Source organism: Rhinopithecus bieti, unplaced genomic scaffold, assembly GCF_001698545.2.
Source record: "Rhinopithecus bieti isolate Rb0 unplaced genomic scaffold, ASM169854v2 scaffold_7673, whole genome shotgun sequence".
NCBI lineage: Eukaryota > Metazoa > Chordata > Mammalia > Primates > Cercopithecidae > Rhinopithecus > Rhinopithecus bieti.
Window position 1 is genome coordinate 1,025,895 of NW_016806375.1, and position 18,965 is coordinate 1,044,859.

Consider the following 18,965-nt stretch of genomic DNA (forward strand, 5'->3'; position numbering starts at 1 on the left):
TTTTTGAGACGGAGTCTCGCTCTGTTGCCCAGGCTGGAGTGCAGTGGCCGGATCTCAGCTCACTGCAAGCTCTGCCTCCCAGGTTTATGCCATTCTCCTGCCTCAGCCTCCGGAGTAGCTGGGACTACAGGCGCCCGCCACCTCACCCTGCTAGTTTTTGTATTTTTTAGTAGAGACGGGGTTTCACCATGTTAGCCAGGATGGTCTCGATCTCCTGACCTCGTGATCCGCCCGTCTCGGCCTCCCAAAGTGCTGGGATTACAGGCGTGAGCCACCACGCCCGGCCACACGAAAATAAATTGTCTAGGCCTTTTCTCTGTGCTTCTGTTTTCTTCTCTCCCAGCCGATTTCCTCTGTTAAACCTATTTGGACATGGCTCCTAATGCCTGTCCCAGCTCTCGGATCTACAAAGCTTGTGTATTCCAGCAGCTTTGGCCGATTATGCTTTTATTCCTGAGTCCAAAGTTTGGTCAGGGAGAAAGAACCTGATAAGCCCAGCCCATCTTTCCTCAAACTAGGCTACAGGCCTTAAGTGGCTGGTCTATGTGTGCTTAAATCATTGTGGGTGGGGCTACAGTTGGGATTCCGTGTCATAAAAATGGTTTCTTGAGCTCCAAGGATAGACTTTCCCCAAAAGGGACCTGGGAAGTGTCTGTCAGATCGCCCCTTTTGTCCCTTTTCATGCATGACTCACAGGGTCAGGTAGCTCACTAATGTGCTTTGGTTGCTGCAGATACAAAGGGAAATACTTCGAAGGACTCAGAAGAGCTCTCGAGATCATCCGCATGCCGTCCCTGTGTAACAGTTCCTCTTCCTTGTTGTGTTCCAGGGTCAGAGATTGGTGTTTTGCCTTCTGGAGCTACTGTCCAGGCATCTGGAGGAAAAGCGGTTTTCAGAGGGCAAAAGCTCCTCCTCTTACCACACTTGGACCACGGGCACAGAAGGGCCTTTCGTGGAGAGGGTGACTGCAGTGTGGAAGAGCATCTTCAGCGTTGACACCCCTGAGCAGTATCAGGAAGCCTTTCAGAAGCTGCAGAACATCAAGTACCCATCTGCTACAAATAACACGCCTGCCAAACAGGTAAGCCATCTGTACCAGCTTTTGACATTTATCACTCAGTGGTAAGACTTCCTTAATTCCATGTCTGCCGTAACAGGGAAACAAGCAGAATACCGGATTGTGTTTCAGAAAAGGCTAAAGCATGCCCACACCACCTGGAAAGATCCCTTCAGACCAATAAAAGCCCTTTAACTTTAAAGTTAGTATTAGATCAGTATTCCCTTTTATTGTTTCTTTTTTTTATTATTATTATTATTTGTTTGTTTTGAGACAGAGTCTTGCCCTGTCGCCCAAGCTGGAGTGCAGTGGCATGATCTTGGCTCACTGCAACCACCACCTGCTGGGACATGGGGTTCAAGCGATTCTCCTGCCTCAGACTCCCAAGAGCTGTGATTACAGTTGTGCACCACCACGCACAGCCACTATTTCGTTTTCTAAAAAAACAAGTCTAAAAAATATAGAAAAGCAGAATAATGTAATAACCCATTAACCAGAATTAACAGATGTTCACATTTTGTCATTTTTACTTTGTTAGGGTTTTCTGGTTTCATTTTGTATTTTGATTTGAGGACTTTATAAAATAAAAACAGTACGGTAAAATTGAAGTCCTTTCTTGTTCCTCTCCTCAGCCCTTCACTCCTTCCCAGCTCACAACAGGCAACTCCTGTGTCAGTGCCACATGTATTGTTTTGCAGTTTGCTTATTTCAGAGGCCGTTGTTTGTAAAATCTATCCATGGTAATAAAAAGAGATCAGTTGATTTATTTTAACTGCTGTGTCTGTTTTGTGAATATACCTACTTCTTTTTTAGTTTTGTTTTGTAGAAACTGGGTCTCACTGTTATCCAGGCTGGTCTCAAACTCCTCAAGTCATCCTCCTGCCTCAGCCTCCCTAAGTACTGGGATTACAGGCAAGAGCCACTGTGCCTGGCATAGTTCTTTCCCTCATTTCAAAATGAGGGAACATTATGATATTTATGAGGAACAAGATTTCTCAAATGGTATATACTTTGAAAAACAGTTGGACAGTTTCTTTTTTTTTTTTTTTTTTTTTTTTTTTTTTATGAGGCAGAATTTCGCTCTTATTGCTCAGGCTGGAGTACAATGGCACGATCTCTGCTCACTGCAACCTCTGTCTCCCAGGTTCAAGTGATTCTCCTGCCTCAGCCTTCCAAGTAACTGGTATTAATAGGCATGCGTCACCACGTCCAGCTAATATTTTTTAGATTTTTACTTTTTTTTTTTTTTTTTTAGATGGAGTCTCACTCTGTCACCCGGGCTGGAGTGCAGTGGCATGATCTTGGCTCACTGCAACCTCCGCCTCCCAGGTTCAAACGATTCTCCTGCCTCAGCCTCCCGAGTAGCTGGGATTAAGGCACCTGCCACCACGCCCGGCTAATTTTGTATTTTTAGTAGAAATGGGGTTTCACCATGTTGGCCAGGCTGGTCTCGAACTCCTGACCTCGTGATTTGCCCACCTCGGCCTCTCAAAGTGCTAGGATTATAGGCATGAACCACTGCAGCCGGCCTATTTTGTAGATTTTTAGTAGAGATAGGGTTTCACCATGTTGGCCAGGCTGGTCTTAAACTTCTGACCTCAGGTGATCCACCTGCCTCGGCCTCCCAAAGTGCTGGGATTATAAGCGTGAGCCACCACGCCCGGCCAGGCAGTTTCTTATAAAGTTAAACATGCAAATGCCCTGTGTCCCAGCAGTTCTACTACCTAGATATTCCACTAAAACAATGAAATCAGATGGCCACACAAAGACTTGTACACAAATGTTTACAGCAGCTTAGCACACAATAGCCAAAAACTAGAAACAAACCAAATGTCCATCAACTGATGAATGGATATGCAAACTGTGTTGTGTCTATGCAGTGAAATACTATACTGTGTAACAATAAAAAGGGCCAGGCTTGGTGGCTCACACCTGTAATCCCAGCACTTTGGGAGGCCAACGCAGGTGGATCGCTTGAGCTCAGGAGTTCGAGACCAGACTGGGCAACATGACGAAACCCCGTCTTTACTAAAATTTACAAAAATTAGCCGGGTGTGGTAGCACAAGCCTGTAATCCCAGGTACTAGGGTGGCTAAGGCAGGAGAATCGTTCAAATCTGGGAAGCGGAGGCTGCAGTGAGCCAAGATGGCACCACTGCACTCCAGCCTGGGCAAGAGAATGAGACCCTGTGTCAATAAAAGATAAAAGTAAAAAGGGACAGCTGGGTGCAGTGGCTCATGCCTATAATCCCAGCACTTTGGGAGGCCGAGGCGGGCGGATCAAGAGGTCAGGAGATCGAGACCATCCTAGCTAACATGGTGAAACCCCATCTCTACTAAAAATACAAAAAAATTAGTCGGGCGAGGTGGCGGGCGCCTGTAGTCCCAGCTGCTCTGGAGGCTGAGGCAGGAGAATGGTGTGAACCCGGGAGGCGGAGCTTGCAGTGAGCCAAGATCGCACCACTGCTCTCCAACCTAGGTGACTGAGCAAGACTCTGCCTCAAAAAAAAAAAAAAAAAGGAACAAATTACTGCCACACAGATAATATTGGTGTTAGCTGGGCGTGGTGGCGGGCGCCTATAGTCCCAGCTACTCAGGAGACTGAGGCAGGAGAATGGCGTGATCCCAGGAGGCCGAGCTTGTAGCCAAGATCGCGCCGCTGCACTCCAGCCGGGGCGACAGCGAGATTCCGTCTCAAAAATAATAATAATATCGGTGACTCTCAAAAGTATTAAAGACACAAAAGACCATATACTCTGTGGTTCCATTTATGTGAATTCTAGAAAAGAAAAAATTAAAGTGACAAAACAACCAGTGCAGTGGTTGCCAGTGGGGTGGGCCAGGAGATGGCCTGCACAGGAGCCGGAGGGCGTATCTTCAGTTGATGAAAATGTTCTGTCTTGATTTTGCTGGTAGTTATGGAGCTATATATGCTTCTCAGAACTTATCAAGCTACATACTTAAAATTGAGCACATTTTTCTTAGTTGTACTCCAAGCTTTGTTTTATTTTGTTTTGGGTTTTTTTTGTTTTGTTTTGTTTTTGAGGCAGTCTCACTCTGTCACCCAGGCTGGGGTGCAGTGGCACAAACTGGGCTCACTGCAACCTCCACCTCTCCAGTTCAAGCGGTTCTTCCACCTCAGCCTCCTGAGTAGCTGGGATTACAGCCTTGCACCACCACGCCCAGCTAATTTTTGGATTTTTTTAGATGGGGTTTCACCGTGTTAGCCAGGCTAGTCTTTGAACGCCTGACCTCCGGTGATCCACCCACCTCAGCCTCCCAAAGTTCTGGGATTACAGGTGTGAGCAACTGCGCCCAGCCTTTATTGTGTTTTTGATTACAGCTTTTAGTTCCAGAAACTCACTTTTTGTTTTAATTAAATGCAAATGTAAAGGTGTTTTCTCAGTGTGAACAGACTTTAACACCGGGACGTAGGTGTTGCTATGCAGCTAGACATGAGAGTTTCTGATGGGGGAAGCAAAAATGGGTGGCGGAGACAAGAGGAACTTTCTTAAGTGTGAATTGTGTGTACTTGTTTCCAAATGAGGTTCACAGGAACAGTTTGGTGGCATCCTCTGTGCCTACCATGGGAGGATGTTTACCTCAGACTCTGGCTTCTCTCTCCAGCTCCTGCTTCACATTTGCCATGACTTGACCCTGGCAGTGCTGAGCCAGCAGATGGCCTCCTGGGACGAGGCTGTGCAGGCGCTCCTTCAGGCAGTGGTCCGGAGCTATGACTCAGGGAGCTTCACCATCATGCAGGAAGTGTACTCAGCTTTTCTCCCTGACGGTAAATGACTCCCCCCTGCCTGAGGCACACCCTTTAGTGGACAACATCACTACCACTAGTGGTGTGGCACTGGGAGTACCAAAATTCTTAAAAGATGGAGATTGGCCAGCTGTGTCATTTCAGTAGAAAGTTTGGATTCTCTTACCCAAGCTTTTAAGAATAACTATACTCTTTCCTTTACCTGGCCCTACCCTCTTACTGCCTCCTGTCCACTTTCCACACAGTTTAAGGGAGAGAGACATAGGAATGTAGTTACATGTTAGTAAGAACAGCAAAAAGATTGACATTCCTTGGGCTGCATAGTCACTGAACTAAATCATTGTGATTTTTCAGCGAGACAGTGTGATCTTACCTCAGTCATTGTGGCCCCAGAGCCTTCAGTAGGACAAATGGACTCTATCATGCTTTGAATGACTCCTAGGATGTAGTAATGGCTTGTCCCAAGCCAGGAAATGTTTAGCCTCCAGTTGGCTCTTGGTGGAAAGGCATGTGGCCCCGTGGATCACACTGTTGTCCTTTTTCCTGGGGTCTGCTTCTTGGGTGGTAAGAAATAGAACATAAGGGCAGGAAGCCAGATTTCTGGCAACTAGAGAAATGCATGACCCAGTATCTTCTCTTTTCCTAGGCTGTGACCACCTAAGAGACAAATTGGGTGACCGTCAATCCCCTGCCATGCCAGCTTTCAAAAGTTTGGAGGCCTTTTTTCTTTATGGGCGTCTGTATGAATTCTGGTGGTCTCTCTCTAGGCCTTGCCCAAATTCCAGTGTCTGGGTAAGGACTGGTCACAGAACACTCTCTGTTGAGCCAAGCCAGCAGTTAGACGCTGCCAGCACTGAAGAAACTGACCCTGAAACTTCTCAGCCAGAGCCAAACAGACCCTCGGAACTAGACTTGAGACTCACAGAAGAAGGTGAGCGAATACTGAGTACTTTTAAGGAGCTCTTTTCAGAAAAGCATGCCAGTCTCCAAAACTCACAGAGAACTGTTGCTGAAGTCCAAGAGACCTTGGCAGAAATGATCCGCCAGCACCAGAGGAGTCAACTCTGTAAATCCACAGCAAATGGTCCTGATAAGAATGAACTGGAAGTGGAAGCAGAGCAGCCCCTCTCCAGTTCTCAGAGCCAGTGGTAAGTACTGAGGCACATGCAAGATGGAATGAAAAATAACCCTGCTGGCTAGGAACAGTGGCTCGTGCCTATAATCCCAGCACTTTGGGAAGCTGAAGCAGGAGGATCACTTGGCCCAGGAGTTTACCACCAGCCTGGGCAACAAAGTGAGACCCTGTCTCTACAAAAAAAAAAAAGGCCGAGCACAGTGGATCACGCTTGTAATCCCAGCACTTTGGGAGGCTGAGGTGGGTGGATCACTTGAGGTCAGGAGTTTGAGACCAGCCTGGCCAACATGGTGAACCCCATCTCTACTAAAAATAAAAAAATTAGCCGGGTGTGGTGGCACATGCCTGTAATCCCAGCTACTTGGGGGGCTGAGGCCAGAGAATCACTTGAACCTGGGCTGCAGAGGTTGCAGTGAGCCAAAATCACACCAGTGCACTCCAACCTGGGCATCAAAGGGAGACTTTATCTCAAAAAATACAAATAAAATAACCAAGTGTGGTAGCATATACCCTGTAGCTACTTAGGAGGCTGAGGCACGAGGATCACTTGAGACCAGGAGCTCAAGTTCAGCCTGGGCAGCATATTGAGACCCTGTCTCTAGAAAAATTAATTTTTTAAAATTAGCCAGCTGTGGTGGCATACACTTATAGTCCCGGCTACTCAGGAGGCTGAGGTGGGAGGATCACTTAAGCCCGGGAGTTCGAGGCTGTAGTGAGATATGATTGTGCCATTCACACCAGCCTGGTTGACCCTGTCTCTACAAAAAAAAAAATTAAATTTTAAGAAGCCAGATGACAAAGGAATTTTATTTATAAAATGAGATAAAAGTTACCGTGTCATGGGCAAAAGTTTAAATTTTTAAAAAATTTTAAAAATAAAAGATAAAAGATACCCAGGCATAACAAAAGATAATCCAGTTCAAGGATGGGCAAAGGACTTGAATAGATATTTCCCTAAAAAGCCAGTAAGCACAGGAAATGATGCTCAATATCTGATCATTAGGGAAATGCAAATCAAAAACTACAGTGAAGTAGCACTTCATAGCCATTAGGCTACTATTAGAGAAACAGAACAAGTGTTGGGGAGGATGCAGAGACATTGGAACCCTTGTGCCTGTGGGTGGAAATGTAAAATGATGCAGCCACTGTGGAAAACAGTATAGCAGCAGTTCCTCCAGAAATGTAAAATAGAATGACCATAGGATCCAGCACTTCCACATCTGGGTATACACCCAAAAGAATTGAAAGCAGGGTCTGAAATATGTGCACACCTGTGTTCATAGCAGCATTATTCATAATACCCAAAACATGGGAGGAACCTAAGTATCCACTGACAGATGAATGGATAAGCAAAATGTGCCATATCCATACGATGGAACGTCATTCAGCCTTACCAAGGAAGGACGTTATGCTGAGTGAAATAAGCCAGTCACGAAAAGACATACACTGTATGACTCCACTTATATGAGGTACTCAAAATAGTTAAAATCATAGAGACAGAAAGGAGAATGATGTTGACAGGGGCTGAGGGAAGCAGAATGAGAAGTTACTGTTTAATGGGTATAAAATTTCAGTTTTACAAAATGACAAGAGTTTTGGAAATGGGTGGTGGGGATGTTTTTCACAACATTATGAATGTATTTAAAGCCGCTGAACTATATATTTTTAAATGGCTAAAATGGTAAGCTTTATGTTATATACATTTTACCACAGTAAAATCAATGGGAGAAAAATGTTACCCAGGGCAAGACATACAACTTACACCTTTTATTTTTTTAACTAGTAAAGAAGAAAACAATGAGCCACTTTCTCTGCCTGAATTAACCAAAAGGCTTACAGAGGCAAATGAGAGAATGGCGAAATTTCCTGAGAGCATTAAGGTAAGAGTTAAAGCAGTTCATTTGGTAAAGCATCACTTTTTGTGTTATCACTTGACTATACCACCTTCTTATAGGTCAGCTACCTCTCTGTTCAGTTTCTAAAATCTCTACCCATTCATATGAGCTTAAGAATTTAGAATCCGATTACTTTGGTTAGCTAGGATGTTTTGTGAGAGTAGAATTATTGATCACACAAGTAATTTTATACCTCAGTCTTCAGAGAAACTAAATAAATGTAATAGGTAAGAAGTAAAATTTAGATTGGTGCCATGTATTAGACAGCTTACAGATGGACAGGTCTTTTTTGGCTGTGGGCCCAAATAGTAATAGAAGCACCATTTTTAAGGGTTGATTTGCATAGTGCTATAGAAAGAGATTGTGCCATTGAGAAGGACATCCCCGTAGCCGTCCCAGTTTTGAGTGTCATTTCTCCTTGGAGTAACCATTGAAGAGAAAGACAGGACATTGCCTTAGGAGAGAGCTGGATCAGCTGTGTCCAAGAAGTGTCTATAGATGAACCTGAGTCACTGGTGCCTTCTGTGAAGGTGTTTGTGGCTCTTTTGCAAATGCTTCCTTATTCATCCTCATGTCATCGTCTTTCAGGCCTGGCCCTTCCCAGATGTGCTGGAGTGCTGCCTCGTCCTGCTTCTCATCAGGTCCCACTTTCCTGGGTGTCTGGCCCAGGAAATGCACCAGCAGGCCCTAGAGCTCCTTCAGAAATACGGCAACACGAAAACTTACAAAAGACACTGCCAGACCTTCTGCACGTGAATTTTTACACACCTTGAAGAAACTGCTGAATTGAAAATGTTTGACACCTTTCACCTCTGCAGTTCCACTTCACCAGACATTCACTCTGGTCCCTAGCTGTTTTTGCTGTAATCCAAATGAATACAAACGAGGATTAAGTTTGAATCAACCCTGCCTACTCACAGACCCAGTGGATCTGACTTTAGACTCAGTTGTGGTCTCCTGCTGGAGGGAAGATCATGTAAAGCCCGCAGTAGTTATTCGGAACTAATACCTACAGAGTGTCGGTCATCTCTACAGCCTTAGGCAGATTTCATCCAAAGAGGAGAAACTTCTGTCATCACCCAAAGTGTTACATGCTTAAAACATAAGCTACCTTTATAAATACTTCATCTGATCAGAAATGTGTCATGCTTGTTTGAGATGGAGTTGCTGCGTTTTAGGACTATTGATACTTTTTTAAAATTGTTTTCATAATATTTAATTTGAAAGAGGAGACCCTTCTCTCTCTCCTCTTTCATAGATTGAAGTTTGAATATGAAATAGGCCTTAACCATCATGTTGACTCTCCTGTCAGAATTTTAGGTTGGAAATTTGGTTTTATTCTTTTATGTAATTGCTTATTTGAACAGATCACTTACTAAAGCTTTAGAAGAAGTGATTCAAGTGTGTGTTTTCCCTTCAGTTTTATAACAAATGGATCGATGGCAGCCAAATAGCTCAGGAATAAATTACTGTTTCAATGGTTTTTAAACTTTCTTGGATCATAGGATCCTTTTGAGAATCAGATTAAAGCCAAAGATACTCTTTGGAGAAAAATGCATGTTCCTAATTTTGCATAGATGACCTTTGGATTTTTGGACTCTGACAATTGGGACCCTAAATACTATTTAATTGTAAATCTTTTTTTTATCCTCCTTGGTTATTTAAACAGTTGAACAGTGTCAGGAACAGATGTTTCTGTAATGTCACAGTTGCCAGGATGGGAAAATCAGAGTCTGGCAGGGGTGTGGGAAGGCATACGCCTTTCATGTAATTGAACTGTTTAGGATTCATTGTGAAGGCTTTTCTGCTCACGTTTGTAATTTATTTTTCAGTTAATTCCTAGGATTGGGATTGGGACAGTGAGAATGAAATTCATTTACAGGGAGTCCCAGGAAGGAAAACATTTAAGGCAGTTTTCAAAGATGTGTATGTGCCTAGCATTAGAGTTTAATAAACTCTACAAAGGGAAATACTGTAGAATTTAGATCCTCACAGTTCTTCATACAGTTAAGTGAACTTTAGGAAGATGATGCTTTGTTACTAGAGATGGAGAATCTTTCTTGATTGCAAAGATATAAATAGGCATGGCTAGGTAGAAAACTGGACATCAGTTCTGCAAACTGATAAAATGAACTTTGCTTACAGAGGTGGAAAAAATATATAGTCTGTTCCACTTGAGTAAAGAGTGATATTGTTAAACTAGAATTCTAAATTCCTTTGTGATCTGTCGGAAGCATCACCTGTGGGTAGAAGAGTCCTGCTCACTCCTCAGTTACTGCTTTGGTAAGAACAAGATTTACTATTTAAGTCCAGGTGGGGTGGCTCATGCCTGTAATCCCAACACTTTGGGAGGCCAAGGCAAGTGAATCACTTGAGGACCGGAGTTTGAGACCAGCTGGGCAGTATATATGGAGGCAGTATATATTTGAGACCAACATTTGGCAGTATATATGGAGGGGCTGAATTGCACTCAGTTGCCTGGTGCTATGGTGCAAATCTATACTCTAGATACTATGGAGGTTGAGGCAGGAAGATTGCTTGAAGCCAGGAGTTCAGGGCCAACCTGGGCAACATAGCACGCTCCCATCTCTATAAGTAATAAATAAAATTTTTAAAATGAATTATGGCCAGGCACAGTGGCTCATACCTGTAATCCTAGCACTTTGGGAGGCCGAGGCAGGCAGATCACCTGAGATCAGGAGTTCAAAACCAGCCTGGCCAACATGGAGAAACCCCATCTCTACTAAAAATACAAAAATTAGGCCGGGCGCAGTGGCTCAAGCCTGTAATCCCAGCACTTTGGGAGGCCGAGACGGGCGGATCACGAGGTCAGGAGATCGAGACCATCCTGGCTAACACAGTGAAACCCCGTCTCTACTAAAAAATACAAAAAACTAGCCGGGCGAGGTGGCGAGCACCTGTAGTCCCAGCTACTTGAGAGGCTGAGGCAGAAGAATGGCGTAAAACCTGGGAGGCGGAGCTTGCAGTGAGCTGAGATCCGGCCACTGCACTCCAGCCTGGGTGACACAGCGAGACTCCGTCTCAAAAAAAAATTAGCTTGGCGTGGTGGCACATGTCTGTAATCCCAGTGTTGGAAATAAGAGCTCAGAGTTGCAAAGAAAACAGGCACTCAAAAGACTTCTCAGCAAGGCAAATTTACTTCTGCAGAAGGGTGCTGCCTGCACCAGTCACAATCGCAAGAGCACACTTAACAGAGGAAAGAAGGATTTTTATCCCTAATGCAACTTCTGTTTCTGTGTCCGTTCCCCATTGGCTGAAGTCGGACTGCACAATTTAAGCTAGCCTGATGGGCTAAAACTTGAAATTTTTCCAAATAGGGTAGACAGGGGAGAAGGGGTAGGAGTGGTAAAACTTTTCCTAATAGGGTAAACTTAAACCTTTAAACACGTAACTTGTAAAGAAAGGAGGGGAGGGAGGGATTGTCCATTAAGGCATGTTTGGGCATGTTTAGGCATGGCAGAGATGGAAAGGCTTGTTTAGGGAACAATAATTTATCCTTTCCAGCAATGTGAAAGGACATTAGTTGCTAAAAGGAACGAGGAAGTTTGAAGAGGAATTGATTGTTTGGCAAATTTCCCCCTCTTGGTAGTTCTTCCTCTTCAAGTCTCCTTAACATATCTTGACTTTATTGTTCCTCTTGTTCACTTAGGAATAGGAGCTTATCTGAGTAGGGCGGGGGAGAAGGGAGAGGGGTTTTGGGAGAGCGTTTTCTATGAGTCTTTGCACTAATTCACAAATACAGGGTATAATGCAGCAACCTACAAGAATAAGTATACCTGTAACAATTGCAAGAGGGGTAAAGATTGAGGTTATGAGTCCCTTCCATTTTCCAAACCATTTTCCATGATGTTTTCCATGATGTTAGAGAAGGGGTCATTTACTCCAGAGTTTTTGGCCAATTCGTTTGCTAGGGTGGTAAGGCCTTTTATAGGGCTTTTGTAATTGTTCCATTGGGGGCTATATTGTTGCAGATAAAAGTATGGCATTAGACTCCAATCATGATACAGACCCCAACCTTCTCAGCTAATATCATGTCCAGGGCTATTCAGTTTCCCAGGCCATTTGGCTGGTAGGGCCTAATTGTTCAGCTATTCCTTTAATGGCATCCCTAGTATAATTAACAAACCATTGTTGATTATAGTTAATGTAATTTATCCAGTCTACATTTTTGTTTGCAGTTACCCATGAGAACGATATAGATTCAAATACTGCAGCTATTTGATTTTGGGCTTTAAACTCATTTGGTACCCCTCATGGAACTCCAATGGCATCTATATAAATGTGAGGGTCAAAGGACCCGTAAGGGGCACTTCTGCTCTTACAATTGTTCTTTTTGTTTGCTTGGTGAAACACCAGGGCGAAAGGGATGGCCAATGGGATTAGAGCGTGAGTGTCCCTTCAGTTACTTGGTAGAGTATCCAGTAGTGGCCCACCACAATACCACCATACATCCTCCAGGGGATGAACAAGGGCAGACTGGTTAGCTCCTGAAAAGGCTTGGACTCACTGCATCCCATTAGGCTTCCAAGGAATGACAAATTTTCCCCGTCGTGAGAACACGAGGTAAAATTTACATTGTTAACCGGAGCTGACCTACAGGGCCTTTAACTTCGAGAATAGCAATGTGAGAGTTTAGCATGCCTTATTGCCCCAGGCTGTGGGGTTTTGGAAGAGAGCTACCATACAGCTCATGCCCTGTTGGTTGGAGGTCCATCCAAGTGGAAAGGGAGCAATTTGGGTTTCTGGCCTGCCTGTTGCACAAGTGTACCAATCGCTTTTATTTAGGGTGTGAACAGAATATTTAATCCATTCCGGCCAGGCATTTACATCTTGATATCTGGTTTCTATGGCTAAGGTTTGCTTTAGGTCCTTGACTTCTACTGTGGCTATTTTCTTATTATTAGGTAAGAAACAAAAAATGGTTTCATTTGGTAGGCGTAGGGGAGGCGAGTTGGTAGGAGATGGAGGAGGGTTAAAACTTGTTTTTGTTTTTGTTTTCTTGTTGTTTGAGGCAGAGTCTCTATCGCCAGGCTAGAGTGCAGTGGCACGATCTCGGCTCACTGTAACCTCGGCCTCCTAGATTCAAGCAATTCTCCTGCCTCAGCCTCCCAAGTAGTTGGGACTATAGACATGTGCCACTATGCCCAGCTAATTTTTGTTTTTAATAGAGATGGGGTTTCACCATGGTGGCCAGGATGGTCTCAATCTCTTGACTTTATGGTCCACCTGCCTCGGCCTCCCAAAGTGCTGGGATTATAGGTGTGAGCCACCACACCCAGCCAACAAAATATATTTTAAAGGAGCCTAGGGGGTCTTTTCCAGGGACATCCACTCCTAGGCCATAAAGACAAGTGGGGTTAGGGTCAGTGGAGGTGGGGATAAGAATAGAGAGAAGTACTGAGTTGCACTGGTGGATTTGGCAATTTGAGGGGGTGGTTCCTTTGGTGAAGTGGAGGTAGGGTTTTAGGTGGTGCAGCCTTCTGAGGAGGTCCAGCCCTGATATTTGGTAGTCCAGATAACATCTCCCAACTATATCATAACCCCTGGAAGGCTCATGGTTGTTGATTGCAACAGTTATAGGTGGTGCTGGGTTTGGAAGGGGTGGATGGGCAGAGCTTTTCTAGGAGGCTAGCTGTCTCTGACTTTGGAGACCCCCGCAGGGCATGGCAAGACAAGCATTGAAAGTAGTGCTTTGAGTTTGGGGTGAGCTTGACCTAGTTACATTAATAATAAGATGAGAGGCAGCTAAGGGAAAGAGAAGAGGAAAAAGAGATTAGGCTTTTCTCTTTAATGTTACTCTGGTGGGAGTTGGCCCTGAGACGACGGTCCATGGCTTCAGAGAGGGCAACGACTTTCTGACTTGGGTACAATGGATGCACCTCTTTTCAGCAGTTCATACTGCTGTCTCAGTTGTTAGGAGCACCAGGTAAGGTTCTTCTCAGGGGGGCTCAAGCTTTCCCTCTTTCCAGATTTTGACAAGGACATGATCTCCGGGTTGATATTGGTGGACTGGGAATTTGAGGGGTAGTGTTTGCCCTAGGAAGCCTTGAATCCTGAGGGAGGAAAGGGTGGAAGACAGACCAAATACAAAGTTTTTGAGAAACTGATACTTCATTTCAAATGTAGAAAGGCCAGTAGTGGAATTTAGGTAAGGCAACCCATAGAGCGTTTCATAAGGGGACAGGCCAAGGTCCTTTCAAGGGGCAATCTGGATTTTGAGTAAGGCAATGGGAAGACATTTTGTTCATGGTAACCGAGTTTCCAGGATTTACTTGATTAGGTGATTTTTTGAAGTTTGACTCATTCTTTCTACTTACCCTGATGAGGACAGATGCCAAAGAATATCATATTCCCATTTTGTTTCTAATGCCTAGGTTAGTCCTTTAATGATGCGTGCAGTGAAGTGGGTCCCATTGTCTGAATCAATGTTTTCTGTTAGTCCAAACCTGGGTATGATGTGTTCTAACAGGGCTTTGACCACATTACTGGCTGTTGCACTTGGGAAGGGGATGGCATCTACCCAGTGGGTAAGATGGTTTACTATTACTAGCAAATACTGGAGGTGGCCTATTGGGGGCATTTCAGTATGGTCAACCTGGGCACTTCAGAATGGCCTTAACCGTGGGTTCCTTCCTCCTGGAGGTTGCCTCTTTAAGGTTTGCTTATTAGTCTTTCTGCACACTATGCAACCATCCACTGCTTGCTTAGTGAGGGTATATATTCCTATGCATTCATAGACTGTAAGGACTGCATCACACATAGCTCGAGGACCCCAATGAGATCCTTGATGAAGTGACAGTAGTATTTCCCTCCTAAGAGGCTTGGATAACATTTCTCTTCCATCTGGTAATACCCATTTTCCTTCTGAATTTTCCTCAGCTCCTAATTTCTTTAGTTTTCCTGGTCTGCATGGGGAAGATGAGGGGTAAATGAAAACTGGGTGTACCTTGGGAAGAGGCAGCCTGTTTGGCTATTTGGTTGCCTAGATTATTTCCCCGACTTTCAAAGGAGAGGGTTTTTTTGGTGTCCTGGGACATGAACAATAGCTATTTCCTCAGGAAGCTGGAGATTATCTAATACTTGTATTAGTAACTCTTTGCGGACTAGGTTTTTTTTTTTTTTTTTTTAGAGACAGAGTCTCACTCTGTTGCCCAAGCTAGAGTGCAGTGGTGTGATCTCGGCTCACTGCAAGCTCCACCTCCCTGGTTCACGCCATTCTCCTGCCTCAGCCTCCTGAGTAGCTGGGACTACAGGCGCCTGCCACCACGCCCGGCTAATTTTTGTATCTTTTGTAGGGACAGGGTTTCACCGTGTTAGCCAGGCTGGTCTCCATCTCCTGACCTCATGATCCATCTGCCTTGGCCTCCCAAAGTGCTGGGATTACAGGCGCAAGCCACCACACCCAGCCTTGTGGACTAGGTTTCCACCTTTACTGTTAGTATAGGCCTCATTCAGTCCAGATTTTTCCAAAGGTATGTAGTACTCCAAAGGCATATTTGGAGTCAGTATAAATTGTTCCCTCCTGATTTTGTAAAAATTTTAAGACTTGATTTAGAGCAAGTAGCTCGCACATCTGTGTGGACCATTCAGTAATCTTCCTGATTCTGGTTCTGTGAGGGTATCTGTCAACTACAGAGTATCTGTAATCCCCTTTTCCTTCTATTACCCAAGAGGAACTGTCTACAAAAAGATGTTTCCCTGTTTCAAAAGGAGTTCCACGTAAGTCTAGTCTTAACTTTGGTTTGGTAACTAATTAGGTCTAAACATTTATGCTCAGGTTCCTTTGGTTGTGGGTTCCCTATTACCTTTTGGTTTGGATTCCCGGTTAGAAAAGCAGCTGGATTTAGAGAATTGTCAGTGGTTAGTGTCAGGTCATCTCTCTAACAGGATAGCTTCGTATTTTAAAATTCTTGAATCAGCGAGCCACCTTTCGGCCTTTTAGTTGAGGATAGTTCTGACTTTGTGAGGTGTGCTAACAATGAGTTTTCCCCCAAAGGTTAATTTTCTGCTTTCTTCACTGAGCAAGGCTATTGCTGCTACAGATTGGACACATTCGAACCATCCACGGGTAACGGGGTCAAGAATTTTTGACAGGAATGCTGCGGGCTGCCAGTGGCCCCCATGCTCTTGGGTAAGTACCCCTAAAGCCACTCCTTTGCTTATACTGACAAAAAGATGGAATGGCTGTTCTAGGGAGGGTAAAGCTAGAACAGGGTCAGTCACTAGTAAATGTTTTTACTTTTCTACTTGTTTGATTTCTGGTAGAGTCCAGAGAAGGGGGTCTGGCTCTTCTTGGGTGAGTCTTTGGTACAAAGGTTTTGTTTCTAAGGCATAAGAATCAATTCATAGGCAACAGTATCCAACCCCAATCCCCAAAATTTTCTGAGCTCTTGTTTTGTTTCTGGCAGAGGTAGGGATATGATACCTTCAATCCGTTCAAACCCAATTCTCTGCCTTTTGCTTTTGCCTTTCCTCATCCCTTCATACATATACCTTTTGGGCCTCTCTTAAAAGCTCTTCTATGGGGCGGTCTTTCCAATTTTCTATCTTTTGTAATTTCTTTGTAATATCTGGTGACAAAGTGGAGCTTTAACATTCCTCATCCAAGGGTGTCTTCTAATTCTAGGCCATGATATTTCCTCATTTGCTCTTTAAGCCTCTCTAAGAATTCCATAGGTCCTTTATCCTTTCCTTGTTGTATATTAAAAGCTTTGGTATATTTTGAGTTCGAGGAACTGATTCCCGAATCCCTTTAATTATCATATCTCTGAGACCTCTCATATTCCATTGATGGTGTTATTCCATTGAGGATCTTGGGCTGGAAACTTTTTTTTTTTTTTTTTTGAGACAGAGTCTCGCTCTGTCGCCCGGGCTGGAGTGCAGTGGCGGGATCTCAGCTCACTGCAAGCTCCGCCTCCCGGGTTTACGCCATTCTCCTGCCTCAGCCTCCGGAGCAGCTGGGACTACAGGCGCCCACCACCTCGCCGGGCTAGTTTTTTGTATTTTTTTAGTAGAGACAGGGTTTCACCGTGTTAGCCAGGATGGTCTTGATCTCTTGACCTCGTGATCCGCCCGTCTCGGCCTCCCAAAGTGCTGGGATTACAGGCTTGAGCCACCGCGCGAGCCGGGAACTTTTGTTCAGCTGCAGGACTGAGGGGGTATTCATGTTCCCAAACCGTCATAGTGGCCCTGTGGATCATGCTTCTTTCCGCTCCCAAAAAGAGGATGCCTAGGATGGACATTAACTCAGCTCAAGTATACAACTGGGGTCCTCGAAATTGATCAGTTTGATCTGCTACTCCATAGGGATCGTCCGAGAGTGGTTTGAGTTCCCTTCCTAGGCTTTGGATTTCTGAACTGGTTAAAGGGACGCTGATGGAACCAATGCCCCCTCCTCCTAGAGGCACTTCCCTTAAAGGAAAGATCGTTGGAGCACATTCTCTGGAGGTAGTGGGGAAAGGGAAGTTTTGGATATCTTTTTTACATTATGCTATCTCACATTGAAGTCTTCCTGGGGGAGGGCATTCAGGCTGGAGAGACCCCAAGAATCAGGATTATAAGGGGGAGAAACAAAGTGAGCTGGGGAAGGGTCTGGGGAAGTTGCATCTACTGGAGGGGGAGGGAAGTTAGTGGTGTTTGGCAGGGAAGGTGGTCTAAGGGGTCCCACGTGTTGGTTGACTTTTTGGGGTAACGGATATTAATTTCTTGAGAAGAAGTAGCTTCTGGCTTGTCTCCTGTATCCTTTAGGGAATAGAGGACAGGCCCCTGCTGCCAACACAGGGCATAGTCTATTTCCTCCTGGGACACAGGACTTGTGTTATTGACATACCCTATTAAAAGTTGACAAGTCCAGTCCTCACTAGATTGAAACTTTTGGCCAAAAGACTGAAGGTTTGAGGATAGGTTCTTTGGTCCAAATAAAACAGCAGTATTTTATCATTCATTGCTTTTTCTTCTGTTTGGTCCTCTCATTATCCTTCCACTATGTTAACATGAGACCTAGAGGGCTATCAGAGGGAATTGTATTGTCTGTCTTGTCCTTTTTATTTCCTGTCCTGCTTGAGGTACTTCCCATTCTGGAAGTTTTAGGTGTTTCCCTGCGTTTCCTGAGTCTATGTGGCTCAACCTCTTTTACCAGAGATTTCTTACCCCCTTTTCTCTGGAGGTTCAACCCCTCCCCGCCCACTGGAGGTTTCTTGCACTCCCCTACTTTCATTTCATCCTTCTCCGGCTACTTCCCTCACGGGAATTTAAGCCTCTCTAAGAATTCCATAAGTCCTTTATCCTTTCCCTGCTGTATATTAAAAGCTTTGGTATATTCTGAGTTTGAGGAACTGATTCCTGAATCCTTTTAATTATCATATTTCTGAGATCTCTCATATTCCCTCGATGGGCTACATCGTTATTCCATTGAGGATCTTGGGCCAGAAACTTTTGTTCAGCTGCAGGGATGTTATGACTGAGGGGGTGCTCTTAGCATTGGCAGGTTGGTATAAGCCTCACAACAGGAAAGCTGCCCTAAGCCATATGAGGTGACATGGAACCACGGATCTGGACTCCACACTCGCCTCACACTCAACTGTGCATCTTATTCACACACTTTCAACCTCCAGGATGTCCTGACCACCAAGGAAGTACTTCACCACCCCCACAGCTTTTCTGACCTTGGTGTGTGCAGAGTTACCTGGTCGCTGCGGTATTTGTAGGCCTTTTCTTCCTTCATTGCTGAGAGTTTAGGTTTATTCATCACACCAGTGGGTCTCAATTCCTTACTCCTGAGGCCATCGCAGTGAGGCAGTGGGACGCATCTCCTCATGAGAGGTGATCAGAGACCCTTCCTCGGAGGAGAATGGGATGCCAGACGAGCCCCCAAATAGTTGGAAATAAGAGCCTGGAGTCGCAAAGAAAACGAGCACTCCAACAAAAGACTTCTCAGCAAGGCAAATTTACTTCTGCAGAAGGGTACTGCCTGCACCAGTCACAATTGCAAGAGCACACTGAACAAAGGAGAAGAGAAGGGTTTTCATCCCTAATGCAGCTTCTATTTGTGTCCCTTCCCCATTGGCTGGAGTCAGACCACACAATTTAA

At 44.7% G+C, this 18,965-nt stretch overlaps 1 protein-coding gene across 1 annotated transcript in view; it reads left to right on the plus strand.

The window, feature by feature from the left end:
* The window catches only part of GEMIN5 (gem nuclear organelle associated protein 5), a 52,768-nt gene extending 43,424 nt beyond the window's left edge, over nucleotides 1-9,344 (plus strand). Inside the window, exons 24-28 of the mRNA XM_017875694.1 lie at nucleotides 830-1,081; nucleotides 4,684-4,846; nucleotides 5,472-5,973; nucleotides 7,744-7,840; nucleotides 8,444-9,344. Of these exons, the coding sequence (XP_017731183.1) occupies nucleotides 830-1,081; nucleotides 4,684-4,846; nucleotides 5,472-5,973; nucleotides 7,744-7,840; nucleotides 8,444-8,611 (1,182 nt within the window). The 3' untranslated portion in view covers nucleotides 8,612-9,344. The remainder of the gene's footprint in view (nucleotides 1-829; nucleotides 1,082-4,683; nucleotides 4,847-5,471; nucleotides 5,974-7,743; nucleotides 7,841-8,443) is intronic.
* Nucleotides 9,345-18,965: the final 9,621 nt, after the last annotated feature.